Here is a 24,859-nt window from a genome sequence, read left to right as displayed (position 1 = left end):
CAGACGCTACGTCGGAAGCTGGTGCCGAGCGCTTCCGGATCAGGGCTGTGCGCGGCAGGTTCGAAGCACCGGCGGGCCGGCGGCCGAGGAGGCGGTGGTGGTGGCGGCGGTGGCGGCGGCGGCGGCGGCGGCGGCGGCGCGGGGCGCGAGGCGGCGGCGACCACGCTCGGGCCGGGTCCTCGCTGCTCCCGGCGGCGGCGACGGCGCCATGGATGAGGCGGTGGGCGACCTGAAGCAGGCGCTGCCCTGCGTGGTCGAGGCACCCACTGTCCATGTAGAGGTGCACCAGCGGGGCGGCAGGTGAGCCGGACCTGGGCTCTGTGGACCTACTGGGCCTCCCGACCCGACCTCCGCCCACCTGAACTGAGACCCAGCCCAGCCCCTGCCTGACCCCGACCCCAGAACTCGGCCCCACACAGCCCTGATGCGTCTCGCCGGACCCCAAAGCCCCCCTGGCTTTTCTTCTCTGGCTGACGGTAATGGCCGCCTCATGGGGTGCTCACGGTGCCCCGCGCTGTCCTAAGCACTGAACGTGTTGACTGATCTTAGGAACTCTTGCTCTGGCCCCTTTCTGGGTGCAGAGCTGAGGCACATCGTCCTTGGGCAGCTCCATGGCTGCAGCCTGGGCAGCAGGTCTGAGCCCAGGCAGGCCTGCTCCGCCTGTGCTCTTAACTGCTACACCTCCTCATGTTGTGTCTGATGTTTTTAAAACAATAACATTTTAAAGTTTAGGTCCAATACGTGTGTTTTGTTTGTTTTTCCCAGCACTGCAAGAAAAGAAGACATAAAGCTGAGTGTTTGGAAGCTGCTCAACAGACACAACATTGTGTTTGGTGACTACGCATGGGTGGAGTTTGATGAGCCCTTCCTGACCAGGAATGTGCAGTCCGTGTCCATCGTTGACACAGAATTAAAAGTCAAAGATCCGCAGGTACCTTCCAGCTCACACTGCTCGCAGCTGACCCTTAGCTGGATACAGAGTTGGCATTGCTGCCTTGGGAGCGTATTGTCGGGAATCGGCCGCTTACCAGATGAGGACTGGCTCTCTGTTGGGAGCCAGGTGCTGGGAGCAGGTGGGCGCCTGTGCAGGATGCTCACCTGAAGGTAGACAGATGGGAAACCGCAAAGAAGGGTGCAGAGCAGGTGGGGAGTTAGCTGGGCAGGCGGGGCCTGTGCCTCCTCTCGTTCTCTCAGTCAGCAGACATTTGTGGGGCACTCAGTGTGTGAGGATGTTAGGGGGGTGGCCATGCCAGCAATGAGATGGGCTCACCTTCCAGAAGCTCTTCATCTCATCCAATATGGGGACTGCCTCGTGGGATTCATGGGTGAGAGTTAGGAGCTTTGTGTGAGGGGTGGATGCTCTGGGGCCATTCTGTCCACGCTACAAGAACAGTCCTGCGCATCTGCCTTGAGGTGCATTGCTGACTCCTGTCTTAAGAAGGATTGCTTTGAAAGAGTTGGTTTGGTACTAATATTTTACTTACAAGGGGGATCTTCTCCTTCCAGTTAAACTAACATTTGTGGATTTTTATCGATCCACCCAAAAACTGGTGGAATTTTTTCCACTGGACTGGATCTTGGCCAGCCTGAGGGAACTGTTGGGAAAGGAGAGCACAGCCTGACTGAGTGTGGTGGTGCTAGTGCACATTTATTCTCATTTTCAGCTCTGAGGGTTCACCTGGAGGAATCTGTCTTCACAGATAATCATAAGGTTCTATAGAACTTGTGAAAAAGGTCTTTTATAAGTTGTTAATAATGGCCAACAACTTTAAATACTTAACTGTCCATCAAGAGATTGATTAACCAAATCTGATACATCCACACGAAATATGATACAACAGTGAGAAAGAACAAGGTAGGTATCTGTCCACTGATGTAAAGTGTCTCTGAGCTCTAGGAAGTGGAAACATGGTTAGAAACTGCAGCAGAGTCCATTTTTGGTCAGACTTGTTGGCGTGTCACAGACCATAGCAGCTGCGAGGCAGGACGTAGGGTGGCAACGTTCTGTCATCTGTGTTTTTTCAGCAAGTGTGTGTTACTTTTGTAATTATGAAAAATAATATTTTTTTAAACAAATGTAAGACCCCAAAAGGGGAGGGAGGGATACACATCTTAAGAAGAGCTAAACCTCGATCTGAAATATAATAGTAGCTTTTTAATCTAATCTAAGAAGTAGCTTTTAATATTCTGTTTGCTCCACCTTTGCTTTTGGACTTTAACGTTCAGTGTTTACAACTAGAATCAACAAGAGAGTTGTTTCCAATTTGTGTGGATTTATTAAGTGTTTCCTTCTTATCACAGCCCATTGACTTGAGCTCGTGCAATATTGCGCTTCACATCTTCCAGCTGAATGAAGATGGCCCTAGCAGTGAAAATTTGGAGGAAGAGACAGAAAATATAATCGCAGCGAATCATTGGGTTCTTCCCGCGGGTATGTGAGAGGACTAGGCAGAGCATGCTGAGGACAGAGGGTGGAGCACATCTCTGGTTTGCCAAGTCAGCTACCCAGGGAGGTGTTTGTCTGTTTTGTTTTTTTTTTGTAAGAGCCTAGAGTGTGTTTATCTCTTCTGAATGGTAATTCTGTTGTGAAAAAGTGAAGTGCAGGTTTCCTTCAGATGTGCCCCTCAAAGGCAGCACTAGCTGAGGGTTCCTGCCCTGTCAGCTTATCCTGGGGCTGCACCTTCCTCCTGCATTCTCTGTGAGTCCCCATGGACTTTGCACATAGGTTCTAGAGGCAGCCTTTCGCCTTTTGCTGATGTGCCGAGCTCCAGGGCACTGGCTATGGCGGGGGGTGGGGGCAGCTTCAGGGCCTGTGCTTGTGCCCGAGCAGGACCACAAATGACAAAGGTAAGCGGTGATGATGTGAAGGTGGCTCTTTTACTCCACCAAGCTACTCAACAGTCATACCAGACTGGTGTTTGCTTTGCATCTTTAAGGGTGAGAGAAATTAAAGTTTTAAGAAAAAGTTTAAAAATGTGCTTGTAGTGAGCATCTTTCCCCGCCATGTGTGGAGCAGTGGGGCATACTGGTGGCTCAGCCCAGACCAAACTGGTCAGTGTAATGCTCTCCTAAAGTTGCGTTTTTGTCTTATTGTCTCCCAGCTGAGTTCCATGGGCTTTGGGACAGCCTGGTATACGATGTGGAAGTCAAATCCCATGTAAGTTCCTGAGCTCTTTTTTTTATTATTATTATTTTGCTATCATTAATATATGATTACATGAACAACATGGTGGTTACTAGACTCCCCCTATTATCAAGTCCCCACCACATACCCCATTACAGTCACTGTCCATCATCATAGTAAGATGCTATAGAATCGCTATTTGTCTTCTCTGTGTTATCCTGCCTTCCCTGTGCCCCCCCTACGTTATCTGTGCTAATCATAATGCCCCTTTTTCCCCCTTTATCCCTTCCTTCCCACCCATCCTCCACAGTCCCTTTCCCTTTGGTAACTGTTAGTCCATTCTTGGGTTCTGTGAGTCTGCTGCTGTTTTGTTCCTTCAGTTTTTGCTTTGTTCTTATACTCCACAGATGAGTGAAATCATTTGATACTTAACTTTCTCCACCTGGCTTATTTCAGTGAGCATAATACCCTCTAGCTCCATCCATGTTGTTGCAAATGGTAGGATTTGTTTTCTTCTTATGACTGAATAAAATTCCATTGTGTATATGTACCACCTCTTCTTTATCCATTCATCTACTGATGGACACTTAGGTTGCTTCCATATCTTGGCTCTTGTAAGTAGTGCTGCAATAAACATAGGGGTGCATCTGTCTTTTTGAATTTGGGATCCTGCATTCTTAGGGTAAATTCCTAGGAGTGGAATTCCCAGGTCAAATGGTATTTCTATTTTTAGTTTTTTGAAGAATCTCCATACTGCTTACCACAATGGTTAAACTATTTTACATTCCCACCAGCAGTGTAGGAGGGTTCCCCTTTCACCACATCCTTGCCAACATTTGTTGTTGTTTGTCTTCTGGATGTTGGCCATCCTAACGGGTGTAAGGTGATATCTCATTGTGCTTTTAATTTCCATTTCCCAGATGATTAGCGATGTGGAGCATCTTTTCATGTACCTGTTGGCCATCTGAATTTCTTCTTCGGAGAAGTGTCTGTTCAGCTCTTCTGCCCATTTTTTAATTGGCTTATTTGCTTTTGGTTTGTTGAGGTGCATGAGCTCTTTAAAATTGGATGTTAACCCCTTATTGGATTTGTCATTTATGAATATATTCTCCTATACAGTAGGAAGACTTTTTGTTCTACTAATGGTGTCCTTTGCTGCACAGAAGTTTTTTAGTTTGATACAGTCCCACTTGTTCATTTTTGCTTTTGTTTCCCTTGCCCAGGGAGATATGTTCATGAAGAAGTTGCTCATGTTTATGTCCAAGAGATTTTTTGCCTATGTTTTTTTTAAGAGTTTTATGGTTTCATGACTTATATTCACGTCTTTGATCCATTTTGAGTTTACTTCTGTGTATGGGGTTAGACAATAATCCAGTTTCATTCTCTTACATGTAGCTGTCCAGTTTTGCCAACACCAGCTGTTGAAGAGGCCTTCATTTCCTCATTGTATGTCCATGGCTCCTTTATCATATATTAATTAACCATATATGGTTGGGTTTGTATATGGGCTTTCTAGTCTGTTCCATTGGCCTATGGGTCTGTTCTTGGGCCAGTACCAAATTGTCTTGATTATTGTGGCTTTGTAGTAGAGCTTGAAGTTGGGAAGCGAGATCCCCCCCACTTTGTTCTTCCTTCTCAGGATTGCTTTGGCTATTTGGGGTCTTCTGTGGTACCATATGAATTTTAGAACTATTTGCTCTACTTCATTGAAGAATGCTTTTGGTATTTTGATAGGGATTGCATTGAATCTATAGATTGCTTTAGGCAGGATGGCCATTTTGACAATATTAATTCTTCCTATCCATGAGCACAGAATGTGTTTACATTTATTGGTATCTTTTTAATTTCTCTCATGAGTGTCTAGTAGTTTTCAGAGTATAGGTGTTTCACTTCCTTGGTTAGGTTTATTCCTAGGTATTTTATTCCTTTTGATGCAATTGTGAATGGAATTGTTTTCCTGATTTCTCTTTCTGCTAGTTCATCATTAGTGTGTAGGGACGCAACAGATTTCAGTATATTAATTTTATATCCTGCAACTTTGCTAAATTCAGGTATTAGATCTAATAGTTTTGGAGTGAATTCTTCAGGGTTTTCTATATACAATATCATGTCATCTGCAAACAGGGACAGTTTGACTTCTTCCTTACCAATCTGGATGCCTTTTATTTCTTTGTGTTGTCTGATTGCTGTGGCTAGGACCTCCAAAACTGTGTTGAATAAAAGTGGGGATAGTGGGCAACCTTGTCTTGTTCCCGATCTTAAAGGAAAAGTTTTCAGCTTCTCGCTGTTAAGTATAATGTTGGCTGTGTGTTTGTCACATATGACCTTTATTATGTTGAGGTACTTGCCCTCTAAACCCATTTTGTTGAGAGTTTTTATCATGAATGGATGTTGAATTTTGTCGAATGCTTTTTCAACATCTATGGAGATGATCATGTGGTTTTTGTCCTTTTTGTTGATGTGGATGATGTTGATGGATTTTCGAATGTTGTACCATCCTTGCATGCCTGGTATGAACCCCACTTGATCATGATGGATGATCTTTCTGATGTATTTTTGAATTTGGTTTTTTAATATATTGTTGAGTATTTTTGCATCTATGTTCATCAGGGATATTGGTCTGTAATTTCATTTTTTTGTGGTGTCTTTGATATTTGAGTATTGGTATTTGAGTGATGCTGGCCTCATAGAAGAGTTTGGGAGTATTCCCTCCTCTTCTACTTTTTGGAAAACTTTCAGGAGAATGGGTATTAGGTCTTGACTAAATGTTTGATGCAATCAGCAGTGAAACCATCTGGTCTAGATATTTTGTTCTTTGGTAGTTTTTTGATTACCAATTCAATTTCCTTGCTGGTACTTGGTTTATTCAGATTTTCTGTTTGTTTCTGTGTCAGCCTTGGAAGGTTGTATTTTTCTAGAAAGTTGTCCATTTCTAGGTTATTCAGTTTGTTACCATATAATTTTTCATAGTATTCTCTCATAATTCTTTGTATTTCTGTGGTGTCCATAGTGATTTTTCCTTTCTCATTTCTGATTCTGTTTATGTGTGTAGACTCTCTTTTTTTCTTGGTAAGTCTCTCTAGGGGTTTATTTATTTTGTTTATTTTCTCAAAGAACCAGCTCCTGCTTTCATTGATTCTTTCTATTGTTTTATTCTTCTCAATTTTATTTATTTCTGCTCTAATCTTTATTATGTCCCTCCTTCTACTGACTTTGGGCCTTATTTGTTCTTTCTTTTCTAGTTTTGTTAATTGTGAGTTTAGACTGTTCATATGGGATTGTTCTTTCCTGAGGTAGGTCTGTATTGCAATATACTTCCCTCTTAGGTTGGCCTTTTGCTGCGTCCCACAGATTTTTGTGGTGTTGAATTATTGTTGTCATTTTTCTCCATAAATTGCTTGATCTCTGTTTTTATTTGGTCATTGATCTATTGATTATTTAGGAGCATGTTATTAAGCCTCCGTGTGTGGGCTTTTTCATTTCCTTTGTGGAATTTATTTCTAGTTTCATACCTTTGTGATCTAAGAAGCTGGTTGGTACAATTTCAATCTTTTTGAATTTACTGAGCCTCTTTCTGTGGCCTAGTATATGATCTATTCTTGAAAATGTTCCATGTGCACTTGAAAAGAATGTATATCCTGTTGCTTTTGGATGAAGTGTTCTGTAGATGTCCATTAGGTCCATCTGTTCTAATACGTTGTTCAGTACCTCCGTCTCTACTTATTTTCTGTCTGGTTGATCTGTCCTTTGGAGTGAGTGGTGTGTTGAAGTCTCCTAAAATGAATGCATCGCGTTTTATTTCCCCCTTTAATTCCGTTAGTATTTGTTTCACATATGTAGGTGCTCCTGTGTTGGGTGCATACATATTTATAATAGTTATATCCTCTTCTTGGACTGACCCCTTTATCATTATGTAATGTCCTTCTTTGTCTCTTGTGACTTTCTTTGTTTTGAAGTCTAATTTGTCTGATACAAGTACTGCAACTCCTGCTTTTTTCTCCCTATTAGTTGCATGAAATATCTTTTTCCATCCCTTTGCTTTCAGTCTGTGTATGTCTTTGGGTTTGAAGTGAGTCTCTTGTAGGCAGCATATAGATGGGTCTTGTTTTTTTATCCATCCAGTGACTCTGTCTTTTGGCTGGTGCATTCAGACCATTTACATTTAGGGTCGTTTTGGATTGTACTTATTGCCATTGCAGGCTTTATTTGTGGTTACCAAAAGTTCAAGGGTAATTCCCTTTCTATCTAACAGTCTATGTAACTCACTTAGTGTGCTATTACAAACAACTTAAAGGTTTTTTTTTCCTCCTTTTTCTTCCTTCTCCATTCTTTATATGTTAGGTATCATATTCTGTACTCTTTGTCTATCCATTGGGTGACAGCTATTTAGCCTTAGGAATACTTCCATCTATAGCAGTCCTTCCAAAATGCACTGTAGAGGTGGTTTGTGGGAGGTAAATTCTCTCGGCTTTTGCTTATCTGAAAATTGTTTAATCCCTCCTTCAAATTTAAATGGTAACCTTGCTGGGTAGAGTATTCTTGGTTCCAGTCCCTTCTGCTTCATTGCATTAAATATATCATGCCACTCCCTTCTGGCCTGTAAGGTTTCTGTTGAGAAGTCTGATGATAGCCTGATGGGTTTTCCTTTATATGTGATCTTTTTTCTCTCTCTAGCTGCTTTTAAAAGTCTGTCTTTATTCGTGATCTTTGCCATTTTAATTATTATATGTCTTGGTGTTGTCCTCCTTGGGTCCCTTGTGTTGGGAGATCTGTGTACCTCCATGGCCTGAGAGACTATCTCCTTCCCCTGATTGGGGAATTTTTCAGCAATTACCTCCTCAGTAACACTTTCTATCCCTTTTTCTCTCTCCTTTTTCTGGTACCCCTAAAATGCGGATATTGTTCCATTTGGATTGGTCACACCATTCTCTCAATATTTTTTCATTCTTAGAGATCCTTTTTTCTCTCTGTGCCTCATCTTCTTTGTAATCCTCTTTTAATTTCTATTCCATTTACCGTTTCTTCTACATCTAATCTGCTTTTAAATCCGTCCATTGTATGTTTTATTTCAGATTTGGAATTTCTTAATGATTGAATCTCTGAGTTCTTCATCTCTGAGTTCTTGAATATTTTTCTGTTCCTCCTTGAGCATGTTAATGATTTTTATTTTAAACTCTCTTTCAGGAAGATTGGTGAGTTCAGTGTCATTTGGCCCTTTTTCTGGGGTTTGTGAGATTTTGGTCTGAACCAGGTTCCTTTGACATTTCATAATTCTATGTGGTGCCCTCTTGTCCCCAGAAGCTCCAGTCTCTGGAGCTGCTCAGCCCCTAGAGTGAGGCTGGGGGTCATAGGGGAGCAGAGCTGGTGCCTGGGGGGGAGGAAAGAGCTATTTCCTAGTTCCTGGCTGCAGTGCCGTCTCCACTGTCAGAGCCAGTGGGCCAAGCACACAGGTGTAAGCCTCTGTGCTTGGTGTCTCTAGCAGTTGTAGGCAGGGCCTCCCTCTGGCTGGCCTGATGCCAGCAGAGTGATTGCCAGTTTGTGAGCAGGTGCCAACAGGCCAGGAGGAAGGTGCAGCAGGCTTCATGTCACAATGGGGGGCCTCGGAGCTGAGTAGGCAGCCAGGGGGATGGGGCGCCTGAAGCTCCTCAAAGTTCCCAACCAGCTGGGCAGAGCGTGCCCGGACAACCTTGTCCAGCTCTCCCCTCCCAGGCGCAGCAAGCTCCATCCAAACCCTGCCCCTTCAGCAGCCCTCTCGCTGCTAGGAAGCCTCTCAGACCGCGCTCCTTTCCTCTGACACACAGTGGCCGGGTGGGGATCCCTGTCCTCCACAAACGGCCGGAATCTCAGTCTCTCAAGCACTCTGCCTGTCCCAGCTCCCCAACCCCAGCAACCTCCAGAGCACCACACAATGTAGGTTTCTGCTCGCAAAGCAGATCTCCAGGACTGGGTGTTCAGCAGTCCCAGGCTTCCACCCACTCCCTGCTCCGACGTCTCTTCCTCCTACCGGTGAGCTGGGGTGGGGGAAGGGCTTGGGTCCTGCCGGATCAAGGCTTTCCTATGTTACCCTGTTTATGAGATCTGCTCTGTTCGTGAGGTCTCTGTGCAGTCTGGTGCAGCCTTCTTTCCTGTTGCTATTTTAGGGCTAGTTGTATTAACTATTTTCACACTATATGTGGTTTTGGGAGGAATTCTCTGTCTCACCTCTCATGCTGCCATCTTGAATTTCTCTTCCTGAGCATTTTTACCAGAAGGTCCTGTTATTTGAAGCAGAGTCATTGTGTTGCTCTCTGGTATCTCAGAGCCCCTTGACTTAGATGGACTTTTGGGAGTTTCTGCAGGCCAGTAGCCTATGTCCTAGACGTCTGTCCTGGGACTGCTGCCAAGTGGAGCTGGTTTCTGGAGGTTCCTTGGGCAAAGCGGGCACAGAATGTGACAGCTTTGGTGGGCTCCCACCCTGGGAACTGTGGGGCAGAGGGTGCAGGCAAGTGGGCAGGTCCAAGCCAGCTCCAGTGCATCTGGCCCCCATCCCCCAAGGCTGCTCTAGGAGCCACAACACAGCCATGGGGTTCTAGCTGTTGCCTTGAGTGAATGAGCCACATACTGTGTCATCCCAGAGGTAGGAGCTTACTGACTCTGAGTCCATTAGTCTGTCTGTTTTAAATAAAAGCGATCTTTGTGTTTATCCTTCATGGGTATGATAGTAGCACCCCACACTTATTCTCTTATGTGTCAAGTTCTTTCCCATATGAAGGCCTGTTAGGGTTCAGCAAGCACTGGGTGGCAGTCTCTGGAGAGCAGCCTGTCCCTGCCCTTCTGCTTGCTCAGGGCAGGTTTGGCAGCGTGCTTGGAGAGCCTTGCCTGCTCGGTACTGGTACCTACTGTGCTCCTGCTCTTTCTGCAGCTCCTCGATTACGTGATGACAACCTTACTGTTTTCCGACAAGAAGGTTGACAGCAACCTCATCGCCTGGAACCGGGTGGTGCTGCTTCATGGTAAGGCACATGGTGCTGTCTGCGAAACTGGTGGAAGTCGTTCCTGAGAGCCTGTGTCTCCTCTTCGGACAGAGCCAGGGTTGTCCTGGACGTCCCTTCTCTGCAAAGCCAAACTGGCTCATGTGCTCTGAGTATTTGTCACTTGGCCTTTCATCTGGCAGCACCTGGTGATGCCTTGTGGCTTTTCATGTTGTTTTACTAAACTTCCCAGGTAACTGCCTTATTCTGCAGCTGATAATAAACTCCTTAGGTCAGAAGGTGCCTTGTGCCTCTTTGTAGTGTTCTTAGAGCTTCACTTTGTGGGTTGGGAACTACAGAAACCACACTTCACCAGAATTCTGTCTGGTTCTTCTCAGAGGAAAATAACCCAATTATAGTGAGACAGGAGCCCAGAGTAACTACTTAGACCTTTATACAGTTGAGATTGTGTGTCTGTAAACAGTCTTAAAAAATAGCATCTTCTAAAGGGATATTTTTGGCACATTGTCCTCATACCAAGATCAGAATAGACAATCAGGTATTTTAATTAGTGAAGTTCCTTTCCATTTATAGCTAGTTATTTATTTCCTCTTTTAATATTGAAAATGCTGGCAGTATATCAGAGCTGCATGCACGCATTTTCTGTTAGATGAAGTTGTTCTTCCTTATCAATGACCTCTGAGCTTGTACAAGGCATTGTGCTTGGTGTGATGCACGGGTAGGGAGCTGTGCAGCCAGGCCCCACCCAGTGGCCCTCCTGGTCAGCACAGCTGTTGTGAGGGACGGCGGTGCTGCGGGCTGCAGATAGCCCCCTTTCAGGGCCTGAGGAGGCCTGATGACTCTCAGAAAGGTTTGGGGCCTTATGGAAGGTCCCTATGAGTGGATTTCATGGAGGCCATGTGGAGTCCAGGAGGCTGCCACTCAGTGCAGGGCGGGCAGGGAGCTGTAGGCCCAGGAGCAGAGCCTATGCTGGGGGCCTGGGAGCTCGGACAGAAACAAGCACAGCGGGATGAGGGGAAGACAGCATTACCTGCAGCACTCCCTTGTGAGGTGACAGCACTGTTTGCAGGAATGATGCTCAGATGCGGAGCTCTCTGCTCCTTATTTATTTTCTGTGAATGATACAACAGCGTCCTTAGAAATGTGTTCAGCTCTGACTTAAAAGCGTATTTACTTGGATTTTGTTGCAGGTCCTCCAGGAACTGGAAAAACTTCCCTGTGTAAAGCATTAGCCCAGAAATTGACCATTAGGCTTTCAAGCAGGTAACTCCTGGCAGTTTGAGGGGGGAGAGCAGCAGGGATGGGAGTGCTTGCTTTCCTTTGCGTCAGTGAGAACTGTCATTTCTTTTCCATCGTTTCACATGACTAGCAGGCCTTCCCAACATAAACTCGGCATGGCCTGCAGGAGGGACTCTGCTCTTTGAACTGGAGCCTCACCACTGACCCACCTGTGCCGAGAGCATGTTTCTGCTCCCGGGTAGAATGTCAGCTCAGGTTGCTTGACATCTGTGCCCATCGCCTGCAGTTCCATGACTTATGAGCAGAGGGTACAGGCTTGAGTGGTGCACTGAGCTCCATCTGCCTCTTCACTTTGGAAACTACTGGGCCAGCTCTTCAGGCTAACTTCCCTCCTGCCCCCGTCCTGGCATCCACATGTTTCCCTGTCGGGCCTCCTGTGCCACCCCACAGGCCCATGGACATGCTAGCTGGCTTCTTCAGCTCGTTGGGCCTCCTGTCCGTTATGGACAGCACCCTGCACACCGCCCGGCGAGCCCGCCGTCTTGGGTGGGGTGCTGCTCTTCCTGGGTCCCAGTGGTCCCTTTTGCACTCCTGCCTCCTTGCGTGTCTCCTGAAGCTCTCGCATGGGTGTGTGGCTGCTGTGTGCCTTCTCGTCCACTGCTCCTGTCGTCCTTATCTCCGAGTCTGTTCGGCTTTTCTGGTTGTGGCCACATGCTTCTGCTGCTTGGCATGTGATGGTGCAGATAGTGCGCTTGAGCGGCTCTGTTCTTGTTCTTGAAGACTGGGGTTGGTTTGGACGGCACCTCAGTTACTTTGCTGCGGCATGAGTCTTGCTGGGGTAGGGGGGTTGGATCTAGTCTGGGTACTCAGGTGAAGCCCTTGGGGTCCTAGGGGAGTACCCACGTGAGTTGGGGAACCACACACTCGACCTTTGAGAACTCAAACCCCCAGTCTGCGTGAGCCCTAGGAGGCAGTCAGTGTGTGGAGCTCCAGCCTGGTGGGACTGCCCAGCTCACGAGCCCAGGGTTCAGAGAGGCCTGCGGAGCCCTGTTCCTGAGCATCTCCCTCCCTCAGGGGCTCCGTGGCCTTCGTCCCTCAGGCTCCCTGAACTCTGACCTCTGTCTTCTCGTCTAAGCACTACTTCGCGATCTTCCTGGGTACCCTCACTCTTTCTTGGGGGCCCAGCCCTCAGAGCTACCATCCCCCCCACCCTCCCCTGACCTCTCATTGGATTTGTCTGGTTTTCTGTGGATTAAGGCAAAGGGTGTCTGGGACCTGTAAAGGCCGGGACGACTTTAGAAGGGGAAACCCCATGAGGTTTATTCTGAATACCTATTTTCGTTCTTTTCTAAAATTTCTTGTGTTTTTACACAGGTAAATCACTCTATTTCTGCCCTTTATTTTATGCCTAGCCCCTTGGCCTTGTGTTTTAAAGACCTCTGGGGCAGTTTCCTGAAAGAACAGAGGAAAGACCACTGTGGCATTTTCCCTACAAAGACCTAGGGATGTGTGTATTCCATGGCTTCGAAGGACCCCAGAGAAGCTCCTACCTCACTCCATTCATCAAAATCCCTTAGAATGAGCTTTGTTTAGTATTCAACCCAATTGTTACCTTGTGTGTGAGGGCGTCTGCCCGCTGCCCTCCTCCGCAAACGCATTTAGTGAATGGAAAGCCAGCAGTGCCCTGGGAGGCGTTTTTCTCTGCATGTACTGTGGGCACAAGAGGAACCATGCAGGCCTGGGAGGCGGCGTCCTGCCACGTCTTGTTCCTGTGGGTTAGTGTGGTGCATCCAGCTTTTCGCTGCCTCCTGGGTGAGCGCGCGGACACCAGTTCCCCCTCTCTGCGTGTTGAAGTTTGCCTTCAGGATTGCCCAGGCACCAAATCCACATCTCTGAGTGTAAAGGTCCGCCGTGGGCGTCAGAGTGCTGTTCAGGCCCGAGAGTCTGCAGGAAGCACCTCTGCTTGGAGAACTAGTGGTCACTCGTTAGGGTCACCTGGAAGGCAGGAGCGTGTTCTGCCTTGGCCAGAAGTCTTTGAGACTTGTGTTTTGTTTGCTCTGTTAGTGCCAGTTACACCTCCTAAACATAGAAATGTAAGTTTTAAGTAAATTTAAAAAGGGATTTTGTAATTGCTTTACTCCAAGTGAAGGTACTATTCAACTCAAAAGGCTTACTTTGCTTCAGCCGCACTGCTGACTGCTTGTTGCCCAGTTTTTGTACCCATTGAGGTGCGGGTTGCTAGGCTCCCAGACCCCCTGCGACTCTGATGGGATCTGGGCAGCTGGTGTGGCCCACGTGCTGGGCGGGGAGGCAGGGTGTGTGACGTGCTGCCTGATGACCACTTGTTACCCCAGGTACCGCTACGGCCAGTTGGTTGAGATAAACAGCCACAGCCTTTTCTCCAAGTGGTTTTCAGAGGTAAGTATTGATGATTCTGTTTCTCTGAATTGTCACCCATCTCGGTGGAAAAGTGTCCTCTGTACTGGGAGAGAAAGAGAGAGTGGGGACATGGACTGTGGGTGGGTTTGCAGCCACGGGAAAATTGAGGGCTTCATGGTGACTCAGAAGTAGTCTGAGGCCTGGGAGGACCCTCCGCTAGTCCCGCCCAGACCTTGGCTAGGAGGCAGGGCAGCCAGTACCCTCTCAGGAGGGGTCCGCCTTCATTCCCAGTTGTCTTGGGGCTCTGAGCCTCCCCCTGCTGTCTGAACAGGGGTGCCTCGCCTCGGCAGGGCTCCACCCCAGGCAGTGGGTCAGCAGGCTCACTGGCAGGTGGCGAGTGGGGGTGGGGAGCTGTGAGTGGTGCGCCCAGTCTTTGCACACTTGTATCCGTGGCCCAGCTCATCCTGGTCATGCACAGGGGACACCTGGGAGCTGAGGAGCAAGGTGCTGCCCAGCCCTGGCCTCCGTGTCCCAGCGCGCGGAGTGAGGGGGAGGGCATTGGGCGGACCTCCTGTGTGGACCTGGCTTCTGTGGTTTAGGGTGGGTGGGGGGCCCTGATGGTCTCCTGGGTGGAGGGGAGTGGGGAATGGTGGGTGCCCGTCGGTCCTGGCAGCCTGTCAACACTGAGTGCTTTGGCTCCAGAGTGGCAAGCTGGTGACCAAGATGTTCCAGAAGATTCAGGACTTGATTGATGACAAAGATGCTCTGGTGTTTGTGCTGATTGACGAGGTAGGCCTGTCCGTGCCGCACCTGGGCGGGTGTTCAGGGCCGCTGCAGGTGCACCCATCCCTCTCCTCCTCTGGCCGCTCAGTTCACACCCATCCCTGCTGACCTGCTGCCCCCCAGGTGGAGAGCCTCACGGCCGCCCGCAGCGCTTGCAGGGCAGGCACCGAGCCCTCAGATGCCATCCGCGTGGTTAATGCTGTCTTGACCCAAATCGACCAGATTAAGAGGTAACGCACTGGGACACAGCAAATTTATGCAACCTGCTCTTCTGAGCAGCAACTCTTCGGCATTGCGTGTTGCTCTTCCACCTCTGACACAGCCTCTACTCGGGGTGATCGTGTAGAAACCGATTGCTCTTTGCTAAGGTACAGTATGCAGTGGAGGCTAGGCATGGTGAAGCCAACTCACAGGGACACGCGAGAGGAGTGCCGCTGCCTGCTCCAGCGTGGTGCCAGCGGGCCCTGGGGTTCTGGCGGCGTCACCTGCCCTGCGTGAGGCCGGATTTCACATGCCCCCCGTCCAGGCTTTCAGGTCCAGGCGTCCTGACGGTCGAGCCAGTTTCAGGGAGTGAAGTGACGCTGCTAGCCTGACTCGAGGGAGCGATGTGCAGACCAGAGCCTCAGTCTATCATCTGTGGCACTTGGCGCTCCCCCTGCTGGCCAGAAGCCTCGCGTTCTCAGGGTGCCAGGGCACTAGCCCTGCCCAGAGCCAGCTTGTTGAGTGTGGGGTGGCAGGGAACTAAATCATGCTGAGGAGCGTTAGATGCAGCCGCACCATTTCACAAGGGAATACTGGGCCCCTGGGGTGTTGTCAGTTGGGGGGGTCGATTACTCTTCTCACCCTTCCCCTACCTGTCCAGCCAAGTGTGCAGCCTTGCCTTCTGGGAACTTCCTGTGCCATTTGACCCCCTCTGATCCCTCCTGACCACCTCTCTGCCGTCCCTTCAGGGGACCCTGCACAGCCTACCCGCAGCCTTGACTTGCGGCCTCTAGGGACACTTACCCTCTGGTGGGCATGTCCCTGTCGCAGACCCATACCTCCCCCATGACCTGACAGACACACTCCCAGGCTACTTGCTTGGCCCAGAACCCCCAACTTCCTGGGGTTCCTATTACACATTGATGGCCTCACCAGGTACCTGCTATTCAAGCCGGAAGATGGGGTCACCCTGACTCCCCTCCTGTTGCTGGGGTGAGGGCTTAGGAGGGAACAGATGCTCACGCCACTGGTCCTCTCACTGGCTGTGCCTCACGTGGCCCCACGCCCTAGCTCCCCTCCCCTGATGACCCACCACTCCTGCCCTATGCAGATCTGACTGCGTGGTGAAGCCCTTGCCTGGGCATGGTTCTGGCCGGTGCTCCGTGGCACCCCCAGGCAGCCCCGAGAAGCCTGTGCCCTCCTGGCTGCCACACCTGCTCTTGCCCTCACTGGGCTCTCCCCCTGCTCAGCCTGTGCCATGCTCCTGTTGCACCAAGGAAGGGGGCCCTCCCGGGTGCCCACACATACACTGCCTGCGGCCCGTCTGCGCTGACCTGGGCCCCGGAGGAGGTGTGCTCCTTGGGGGCCTTGTGCCTGCTCTGTGCAGCTTGTGGCACGAGCAGGCCGGGCTCTGGTGGCTCTCTTGTGTAGTCTGTGGGCTAGAGGAGAATGTAGCTGGTAAAGGAGGTAGTTGATTCCATGCTGTGGCACACTGGGGTCACGAGAGCTGTGTGACCAGCAGTCGTGTGGCCATGCCCAGCTGACAGGTCCAGGAGGGGGATGGTCAGGCACCTGCACAGAGCCAGGAGAATTTTGCCCCAGTAGAAGGCAGGGAAGAGTGTTCAAGTGGCAGTCTGGGGGAGCTCTCCGGAAGGCAGAGGAGCAACCAGAGCAAGAGCATGGGGACAGTCGGCCTAGCACGCCGTCTCATGGCCAGGAGAGCCTGCAGGGTGGCTGGGCACAGACTGGGGCCAGCTGGAGGTGCAGGCTGAGCACCCGGAGCACAGGGGTGGGGCACATTCTCAAGCCACTGATGAGCCCACTGGCCGTGCTCCCCTCTGCCTGCAGACACTCCAATGTGGTGATTCTGACCACTTCCAACATCACGGAGAAGATTGACGTGGCCTTCGTGGACCGAGCCGACATCAGGCAGTACGTGGGGCTGCCCTCCATGGCCGCCATCTTCAAGATCTACCTGTCCTGCCTAGAAGAGCTGATGAAGGTAATGGCAGTTCTCCCTCTCCTTTTGGTAGGTTCCTTAAGCTCGTGTAATTCCCTGGCTTGGCTCAGAATGGCCAGTCCAACCCAGAGCAAAGCACTGGGACATGGTGTCAACCGTCTTCTCATGTGGAAAACCACAGTGTTGTGTCTGGTGGGTTGAGGTGACAGTCAAGAGCTGTGACCACTCAGTAGCTCTGCTCTTTCAGCACAAAGTGATCTTGTGATTGTTCAGTCTCCCGATCTGCAGGCGATGCATGGGTGGGAGCCTAGTCCACAGGGAGGTTTCCTGGAGAGGCTGCTGCCAGCTGCGGTGTCCTTGTGTGTCTGGCCCTGTGCGCTGGTGGCAGCAATGAGCCCGTCGGTCGTGAGCATAGGTCATAGTAGGTCTCCCATGACTCGTGCCTGATGCTGGAGCTCTGGGCTCTGGGTCCCCAGCATGTTCCCCCAACTTTGATTCCGAGGAAACAGTAACCTAACCAGCGTACAATGAGGATTTGGTGGTGGTTGTCAAAGGACGTTGAACTGGACAGTGGGGTGGGGTCTGCCTCGCCCTGCAGCAGCCACCTGCCACCCCGCACCGTGGAGGGGCCCGGCCGCAATGCTACTGAGGAGCAGCATCCTGCAGGTGGTGATGGGTTGGGGCTGGGGCTTTCTTAGACGGCTTACAGGAAGTTAAGACAGTCGGGGGGGCAGAGAGGGGGTTTGGCCTGCCCTGAAGGCTGTTTTCATGTGTCCATGGAGCTTGCGGCCTGCTGCTCTGCCACTGTCTGGACAGTGCCTCACGGGGGCTGTGGGGCTTGAGGAGCACCAATCAGCCAGGCAGAAAAGCAGGACCTTCCAGCCCAAGGCCTGTTAGAACACCCCCAGTGTTCAGTGAGTGCCCAGGACATGCGGGGAAAGCTGCTCCCTTGCCGTCCTCCCGGCTCCCGGGTCAGGACGGTTTATTAGCTCAGTAGTGGTCAGCATGGTGGCCTGACTGGCGCACCTGCTTGGCCGAGAGCCCCAGCATGCAGACGCCATCCGCGGTCCCCAGTCAGAGGCTGTGTCGTCTCTAAAGCGAGTCTTACACCAGACAGTGAGCAGAGACCTTCTAAAGGCAGGTGAAGTCCTGGCTCTAGGCCCAACTCTGCCCCTTTGTGGGCCATAATGTGTCATTGAGATCCAGTCCCAGGTCAGACCCCACACTGCCAAGCCCCCCCCCCCATCCCAGCACATGACAAGGACACGTTTTGGCCAAAAGCACAGAAGTGCTGGTCCCAGCCACTCCCGAGAGTGGATGCTGTCGTGTGTTTCTTACCACATGTGATGCTGTGAAGCTGGGATGGGGGCATTGCCATGCGCTGATGCCTCCCTGTGCCCACAGTGTCAAATCATATACCCTCGCCAGCAACTGCTGACCCTCCGCGAGCTCGAGATGATTGGTTTCATCGAGAACAACGTATCCAAGCTGAGCCTCTTCCTGAGCGAGATTTCCAGGTGCGCAGACTCCTGTGAGCAGGACAGGCCACCTGCTGTGGTGACAACAGCAGGCGGGGAGTGGGGTTGGGGCCAGAGGGCAGGGAGCTGGAGCCCAAGGCATTGCACACCTGCAGGACCTCCAGGGCCCCCACCCCGCACTCCTGGACCGAGGGTGGAGGGCAGCTGCCCAGGTGCCCTCGGGACACGAAGGTGCGTCGTTTGTGTGCAGAAGGATAGGTGATCATAGCAAGGCTCTGGATGCATTAGCAATTTAGTGAACTTTGTTAAAATTCTTTCAAATTGGCAGGAAAAAAACAAAACAAGAAGCCTTTGCTTCAGTGGGCAGAGCGAGCAAGCGCAGGGCCGCTGCTTGGTCTTTGGGGATGTCCATGAACCCTGGGCCCGAGGCGCTCAGTGCCTGGGGACCAGGAGCCAGTCATGAGTGAGGGCCTCTGAGGGCATGCACTCCAGAGGGCGCCCACGGCTCTGACCAGAGTGGGCTTTGCCCTTGAAGCCCTGAGGCGCCTGGGCGGTCCTAAAGGAGGCATGGCACGAAGAACAGCCACATTTAAAGGTTATTTTTGGATTATCTGTTAAAGAAACTTAATGCTGGGTGAGAGATGAGAGTGTCTCAGAGACGCATGCGAAGGTTCACGATGACAGGGACCAGCAGGTCACAGGGTGTCTGTGCTGAGGGCCACGTCCCTGCACTCGCTGGCAGCCGTGGGGACCCCACCTCCTCTGGAGCAGTAGCTGAGGCGTGGCGTGACCAGCCCCACTGAGGGGTGGGGAAGGGCCCTCCAGAGTTGAGACCGCCCACCACGCCAGTGGTGTGGACGTGACGTCTGGATACGTTTGCAGGAAGAGCGAGGGCCTCAGCGGCCGCGTCCTGAGGAAGCTCCCTTTCCTGGCTCACGCGCTGTACATCCAGGTGCGTCCCTCCCCATGGCTGGCCCCGCCCTGGGCAACCTGTTCTCTGGTTTGCGGAGGGATGGCTTGGGAGGAGGTGGCTGCACTGGTGTCCCTCATGGCTCCACGGCGCTCAGAGGGCTCACGCCAGGTCCTCGCTGGCCACCTCAGGTGGCAGAATGGTGACCTGAGGGTCCCCCTTGCCGTCTGCGCCCAGGTGGGGAGGGCGAGGATGGCCACTCTGCCTTGTTTGCCCACAGGCCCCCACCGTCACCATCGAGGGCTTCCTCCAGGCCCTGTCCCTGGCAGTGGACAGGCAGTTCGAAGAGAGGAAGAAGCTCTCATCTTGAGGTGCATCTGGGCTTCCTGCCTCAGGGCTCTCTGAGCATGTCTGGCCACCAGCCAGAAACCCCAGACATGCAGGAAGGCAGTGCCTAGTCTGCACGTATTTTAATTTCCCATTATAAGATGGCCCCTCATTTTCACTACTTTCAAGATGATAACTCCAGTCCTGTTGCCTCTGTGAAGAGCTGTCCTCCTACCGGCCTCTGTGCTGGAAACCGGACTCTGCCTCCGCCAGGCACCAGCTCGTCTTTTTGAGGGCAGATGTCTCAGAGGCTGTTGAGGGAATGAGAATCTGCTCCTAAGCTACAGGAACTGAGAAGGAGTCTGGCTATGGCATTCTGCACATCGGGTGGGGTCCTGTGTGGGGCCACTGCTGCCCTGGCCCTGGCCAGCGAGACACAGGTTCTTCTCCCATTTGTGCAGCGGCCTGATGTGAGCAGGTGTGAGATGCTGGCCAGCAGCCGCCGCCCACAAGCACTGAGATTGCTTTAATCATGAAGTAAGTTCCACACGAGTGTTCTGAGCATGTTACCTTCTTGTCATTGGACTTTCTAAGTATGAAGCTTTCCCAGGATTTTCCCATTTTCATTCTCATCCCACTCCCTGGTGCTTAGAGTGGCATTAAAAATCACTTGCTTACTTTTTGCCTGGTTGATGGGTTCAGGTGTAGGAGGCTGTCGCTCTTGGGGAGCTGCACAAACAGGAGGGCACACAGGCCCATTCCTGTGCCTCCTGCCGTCCTGGGCTCCCTGGCTTCCCTGAGACCCTTAAAAGGTGGGTGAAAGTGGGGTCCGTGGGCCCCAGGTTCAGGAGAAGGTGAGGGGATGCACCATGCTTCAGGATCGGGACCCTGGAGCAAGTGCATTTCACAGATTTGCCTCTGAAATGCTGGATGTCTCGGTTCCCTGTGGAAGGGAGGAGCAGGGTGGGGACACTGGGTGCAGAGGATGAGGTTTCTGAGGGGGCGGGGGGGGTCCTTCAGACTAAGACCTGTTCCCAGAAAGTGGGTCCCAGAGGTTCTGTTGTTGTGCCGACATGCTGCCAGTCAGAGGTCAGCACTGCTCTGTGGGGTGAGCTGGGAGGTTTGGTGCCCCCAAGATCCCAGTGGAGAGGGTGAGTGGAATGCCAGCCCTGCCCCATGCTCCCTACTGCCCCACGAGCTGGGTGGGCATGTGCATCTGCAGGATGGGTAGCATGGGGCAGGGACACCAAGATGCTCAGCCCGTCGCGCTCACTCAGGACCCACATGCCCTTCTGGACTGGGGCCTTGCTGGAGATGGTGGGCACAGGGGCGAGGACGCAGAACGTGGCTCCTCATGGGAGGCTTCTGGGTGGAGGCCAAACCCCAAGATGCTCATGGCTGGGCACCACTCATCCTGGGGAACAGGATGGGGAGGGGATGTGGGGTGGAGCTGTGTCCGTGTGACAGGCAGCCCACTCTTCGGTGAGGAATGGCCAGAGTGTGGTCCCCAGGGAGTCTGCAGGGTGTGGAAGCCGTGCGTGCGGCCTCCCAGGCCTTGTGGAGTCTGCCAAGTCAGTGATGTGGGCCGAGGCCTGAGGCTGCATGGACTGGCACAGCCGTGGGACTATGCCTGGCACACAGGTGTGGTGACGGGCCAATGCGGCTAGGCCCAAGGGAGCCCACGGTCATCCCAGGCCACAGTTTCTACAGGGCTAGGCAATGTGTGAGCAGAGAGGGTCGGGCACCGTGTATCCTTACCTCTATGAGGCGTTGGTCTTGACTGACTACCCTGGGGGGCAGTTCCTGAGGTTTCTGCTGGTCTGGCCCCAGGATGGCTCACACCCACAGACAGGAACCCCACTGGGATTGCCCCCATGCCAGGGGTGTTGGTCTTAACAGCACGGGCTGAGGAAACGTCCCCTCCAGCCTACTGCTGCCTGCCTGCGCTGCTGCCCCCACCGTGGTTCTGCACAGCCTCAGCTTCACCAGGCCTCCATGGGCTGAGCTAGGGCTGAGTGCTGCAGCTCGACAATGTGTGCCCATTTCCTAGCCCACTTGATGGCGCCCCTGAGTCTGGCCTGGGGCGGCCCCTTCTGGGGGGCCCAGCAGGTCCCTGCTGGGTGTGCTGGTAACCCCATTGGGGCACGTTGCAGGCTCAAACAGTCTGGGGAGTCACACTCGGGGGCCCGTGCACATGAGAGTTCTGGTCCTGAGTCACCGTTCAGGATACCCAGAGATCTGCCAAGCATCTTGCAGGGGTGCCTGTCGTCCCGAGTTCAGCCAGTGGGCGACGGGATTCTCTGCTGCATCTTCTGCTCTTCTGCCCTGTGAGACACGCTCCCACGTGTGCAGAGACTCTGGCGCTCCCTCCTTTGTGAGCAATTGCTGATTGCTGTCAGCTCTTCCCTCTGCACAGGCTTTCCCACTGCACAGAGTATGACCCCCAGGTACTGTGTCCCGCCAGGTCCCCTGTCCTCCGATCTGTCACTGCTCGGGATGCCGCACGCACCTGGCCCCCAGCCGGCAGGTCAGGTTCTCAGTCCTGCCTCCCTTCCGCTCTGCGGGTAGGCTCCTTGGTCCCACGGCTGCCAGCTGTGTGGATGTGCCTGGCAGGACCCGTGGCAGAGAGGCAGCCAGGCCTCAACCCACAACGTGCACTCCCCAGCTCCACCACCCCGCTGGGCCCCCAGAGCGGGCCCTGCTGGCCGAGGTGGGCCCAGCGAGCTAACTGCTGATGGCTGGAGGCCTTGCCCACCCTCCTCACATCCAGGCCAGGGGTCCTCTTGAGGGGGTCCAGACCTGCCATCCAGCAGACCACCAGGGCCGGGTGCCCAGGCTGAGCAAAGTGGGCTTTGTTGCCGAGAGCTGGCATGCGGTGTGCTTCTGAGGGAAGGTGGGGAAAGACAAATGACTACCTGAGAAAACTGCTCGGGTGTAGCTGGGGCCGTGGTGCAGCCACGCTTTGGGGAGGCACAGTGGTATACGCAGCAGGTGGGATGCACAGTAGGGTCTGTTGTTGGGGGGAAGGGACACTCCCACCCCAGGGACAGCCTGGCGGGGACTTAGTGCATCACAGAGGTTGTGATGGACACACATGGAGAGGCCCAGCTGGTCCAGGTCTCTGGGAGGCACGCTGCCCTCCCCAGCTGCAGATGAGGTGGCGGTGCGCTGTGGTGTGGAGGAGCAGGAGGCAGTGGGGGTGCGCAGGGGCAGCAGCAGGACCATCTGAGCGCCAGGCAAGGGCTCCAGGGAAGCACTGAGCACCTGCCTCCGGGACCAGCATGGGAGCCCTGGGGGCCGGCTGTCTCTTTCGTCATGTTGAAGGAGAACACTGGTAGCTGGAGGTCCTGTGCCAGGTCAGGCCTGCAGGCCCATGCTTCTACAGCCCGAGGCCCCATGCCCCATGCCCCATAACACTGAGTGAGCAAGCACTGAGTGAGCGACAGGCACACAGAGGGGCTGCCACTCTCCCAAACAGCATTGCTATGGAAAACCGCCCCGAGCTTCATAGGGTCAGCCAGGCTGGGGTCCTCTCCACCTGGGCTGCAGGCAGAGGAGCGAACAGAAATGCGGATTAGGAACAGCTCAGCCAGCACGGGCCTGTAAGGCTTGTGGGTGGGTGCAAAGGTGCTTGCGCTGTGGCCTCCAGCGGGAGCAGGCGGGACGTCCTTAGTTTTCAACATGAACCACGCAGGGCACAGGCTTCCTGCTCCCAGCAGCCTGGCCTGCTGCGGAGCCCAGTGCCCCAGGGAAGATGCCCAGTGGGGACTCCACAAGCAGCCGGCGCTGGGCCCACCTTCTGGGCTGGCTGTGCTCTCACCCTAATGCCTTTCCAGACCCCACCCAGCGACCCCAGCTCAGGCCACAGGAACAGGCAGCCCCTCCCAGGTCCCTCCCACCCAGGCAGCGGAGGGTGCAGCTGGGGGGGACACAGCAGGGGAGGGGGGAGGACGGGAGTCCCGGGGTGGGGAGGGGAGTGCTCCTGTGCACCGCGTCCCACGCCAGCCGGAGCTGAAGCTGTCTCCTTCCAGCTACTGCCCACCCCCACTTTCAGCTGCAAAACATGCCCGCTGCTTTGATTCCCTAGTTGTAGAGGCACATAGGCAATTCCAAAGCGGATTTCAGCCATGGCTTTTTCTGTTCACTCTCCTCGTCCCTTGGCCCCTCTAGAGACGCCTACACGTTTAGATGGCCCATGTTTCATACCCTAAGCCCCACGTTCTTTTGCTGTGGTCCAAATGTTTCTAGTTTACTGGTAGGCACCACACACATGACATCCCTCTAACACGCTTCCTGGTTGCTGATGCCTTGAAGACTTTTAACTCCCTGCGCTGCCCCTGACCTCGCTTTTTATCATATTGCCTCCATTTGCAGCCCAGCCCCCATGTTCGCCATGCCCTCTGTGTCCCCTGTACCCCCCGTGTCCCCTGTGGCCTGTCTTCTGTGCCCTGTGCCCTCCCTCCATGTTCCCCGTGTCCCATGTCCCCAGCTCCCTCTGGCTCTGAGGGCAGTGACATGATGGAAGGGAGCATTGCAATCAGCTCATTTCCTTTGCAGTTTTACTAAGAACGGGACCCTCCTAGACCTGTTTTGTGATTTGACGCAAAGCCTGGCCTCATGAACAGACTATGCATCCAGTCAGCATGGACTGTGGTGAGAGCTCCTGGGTCAGAATGTTGGAGCCAACAGGCTCTCTGGCTCTGCTGACAGGCTCTATCCAGACCCAGTGGCATGTATCTTGCAGGTCACAGGGCATCAACCGCAAAGGGGGCTGACTGGCCCCTTGTTGGCCTCCCAAAGTGGGGACATCACCTGCCCCAGCTCCACACACACTGAGGCGTTGGCGGTGGGCTCCGACGTTCCCCAGAGGTCGGAGGATAGAAAGTGGCCCCAGGTGCCCCATAGCACCAACCCTCCTGTGGGCTGCACATGTTTCCTCTGTCCCCACGGACCACGCAGACATAGAGCTGCCAGGAAGCATGAACCCTGCTGCAGATGCCGCAGCCTTTCCTGCCTGCCCCCCACCATCTGCAGAAATGTCACCCCTATGAGGGCAGCAGGTACAAATCGCTCCAGAGCAATATAGCCCCAACGGGGCTTCCACGCGAGTTTTGCAGTCTGCTGGGGCTATCAGGGTGGCACCAGACAGGCCGTTGTGATGCCAAGGGGCACCCAGACATGCCCCCTGCCCCGAACACGAGGCACTGACCCCCCCCTTGGCCACGCCCCACTCAGATCCCCCCACAGGCAGGAGCCTCCGCTCCCGACAAGCACCCACTCACTAGGGGGACACGCGGTTTTAGAGAAGGCAAATGCAGGCAAGTAGGCTGCACCCGCCGCCTCCTGCTTCTGAGAGGACCCTCTGTTCCTGCGCGGGCTTTATCATTGAGAGCTGCACCAGTTTTTCGCTGCATCAGGGAAACTGCTCTCATGAAAACAGGCTCCTGCCTCCAATTCCCCTGAACAGCCGCAGGAGGGCCTCAGACT

At 52.9% G+C, this 24,859-nt stretch overlaps 1 protein-coding gene across 2 annotated transcripts; it reads left to right on the top strand.

The window, feature by feature from the left end:
- Window positions 1–103: 103 nt before the first annotated feature.
- TRIP13 (thyroid hormone receptor interactor 13) lies at window positions 104–20,049 on the top strand. 2 transcript variants are annotated; one of them, XM_017678797.3, is made up of 13 exons: window positions 104–300; window positions 766–931; window positions 2,302–2,431; window positions 3,102–3,157; window positions 10,026–10,116; window positions 11,286–11,358; window positions 13,689–13,752; window positions 14,416–14,502; window positions 14,620–14,726; window positions 16,546–16,699; window positions 18,086–18,174; window positions 19,018–19,087; window positions 19,326–20,049. In XM_017678797.3, the coding sequence occupies exons 1-13, from the start codon at window positions 209–211 to the stop codon at window positions 19,413–19,415; spliced, it is 1,269 nt and encodes a 422-aa protein (XP_017534286.1). In that variant the 5' UTR covers window positions 104–208; the 3' UTR covers window positions 19,416–20,049. The 2 variants fall into 2 exon arrangements, with proteins under 2 accessions (XP_017534286.1, XP_017534285.1); XM_017678796.3 differs by having other exon boundaries at window positions 106–300; window positions 18,062–18,174.
- The last annotated feature ends 4,810 nt before the right edge of the window (window positions 20,050–24,859 follow it).

Source organism: Manis javanica, chromosome 1 (genome assembly GCF_040802235.1).
Source record: "Manis javanica isolate MJ-LG chromosome 1, MJ_LKY, whole genome shotgun sequence".
Classification (NCBI taxonomy): domain Eukaryota; kingdom Metazoa; phylum Chordata; class Mammalia; order Pholidota; family Manidae; genus Manis; species Manis javanica.
Note: the sequence above shows the minus strand (reverse complement) of the source record. Positions and strands in the feature narration are given on the sequence as shown.

Excerpts from the sequence above, each read along its gene's own strand:
- TRIP13 (XM_017678796.3), top strand. The coding sequence starts at position 209 with ATGGATGAGGCGGTGGGCGACCTGAAGCAGGCGCTGCCCTGCGTGGTC. Across the intron at positions 301-765 it reads GTGCACCAGCGGGGCGGCAG|CACTGCAAGAAAAGAAGACA; the intron begins GTGAGCCGGACC and ends TGTTTTTCCCAG. Across the intron at positions 18,175-19,017 it reads TTCCTGAGCGAGATTTCCAG|GAAGAGCGAGGGCCTCAGCG; the intron begins GTGCGCAGACTC and ends ATACGTTTGCAG.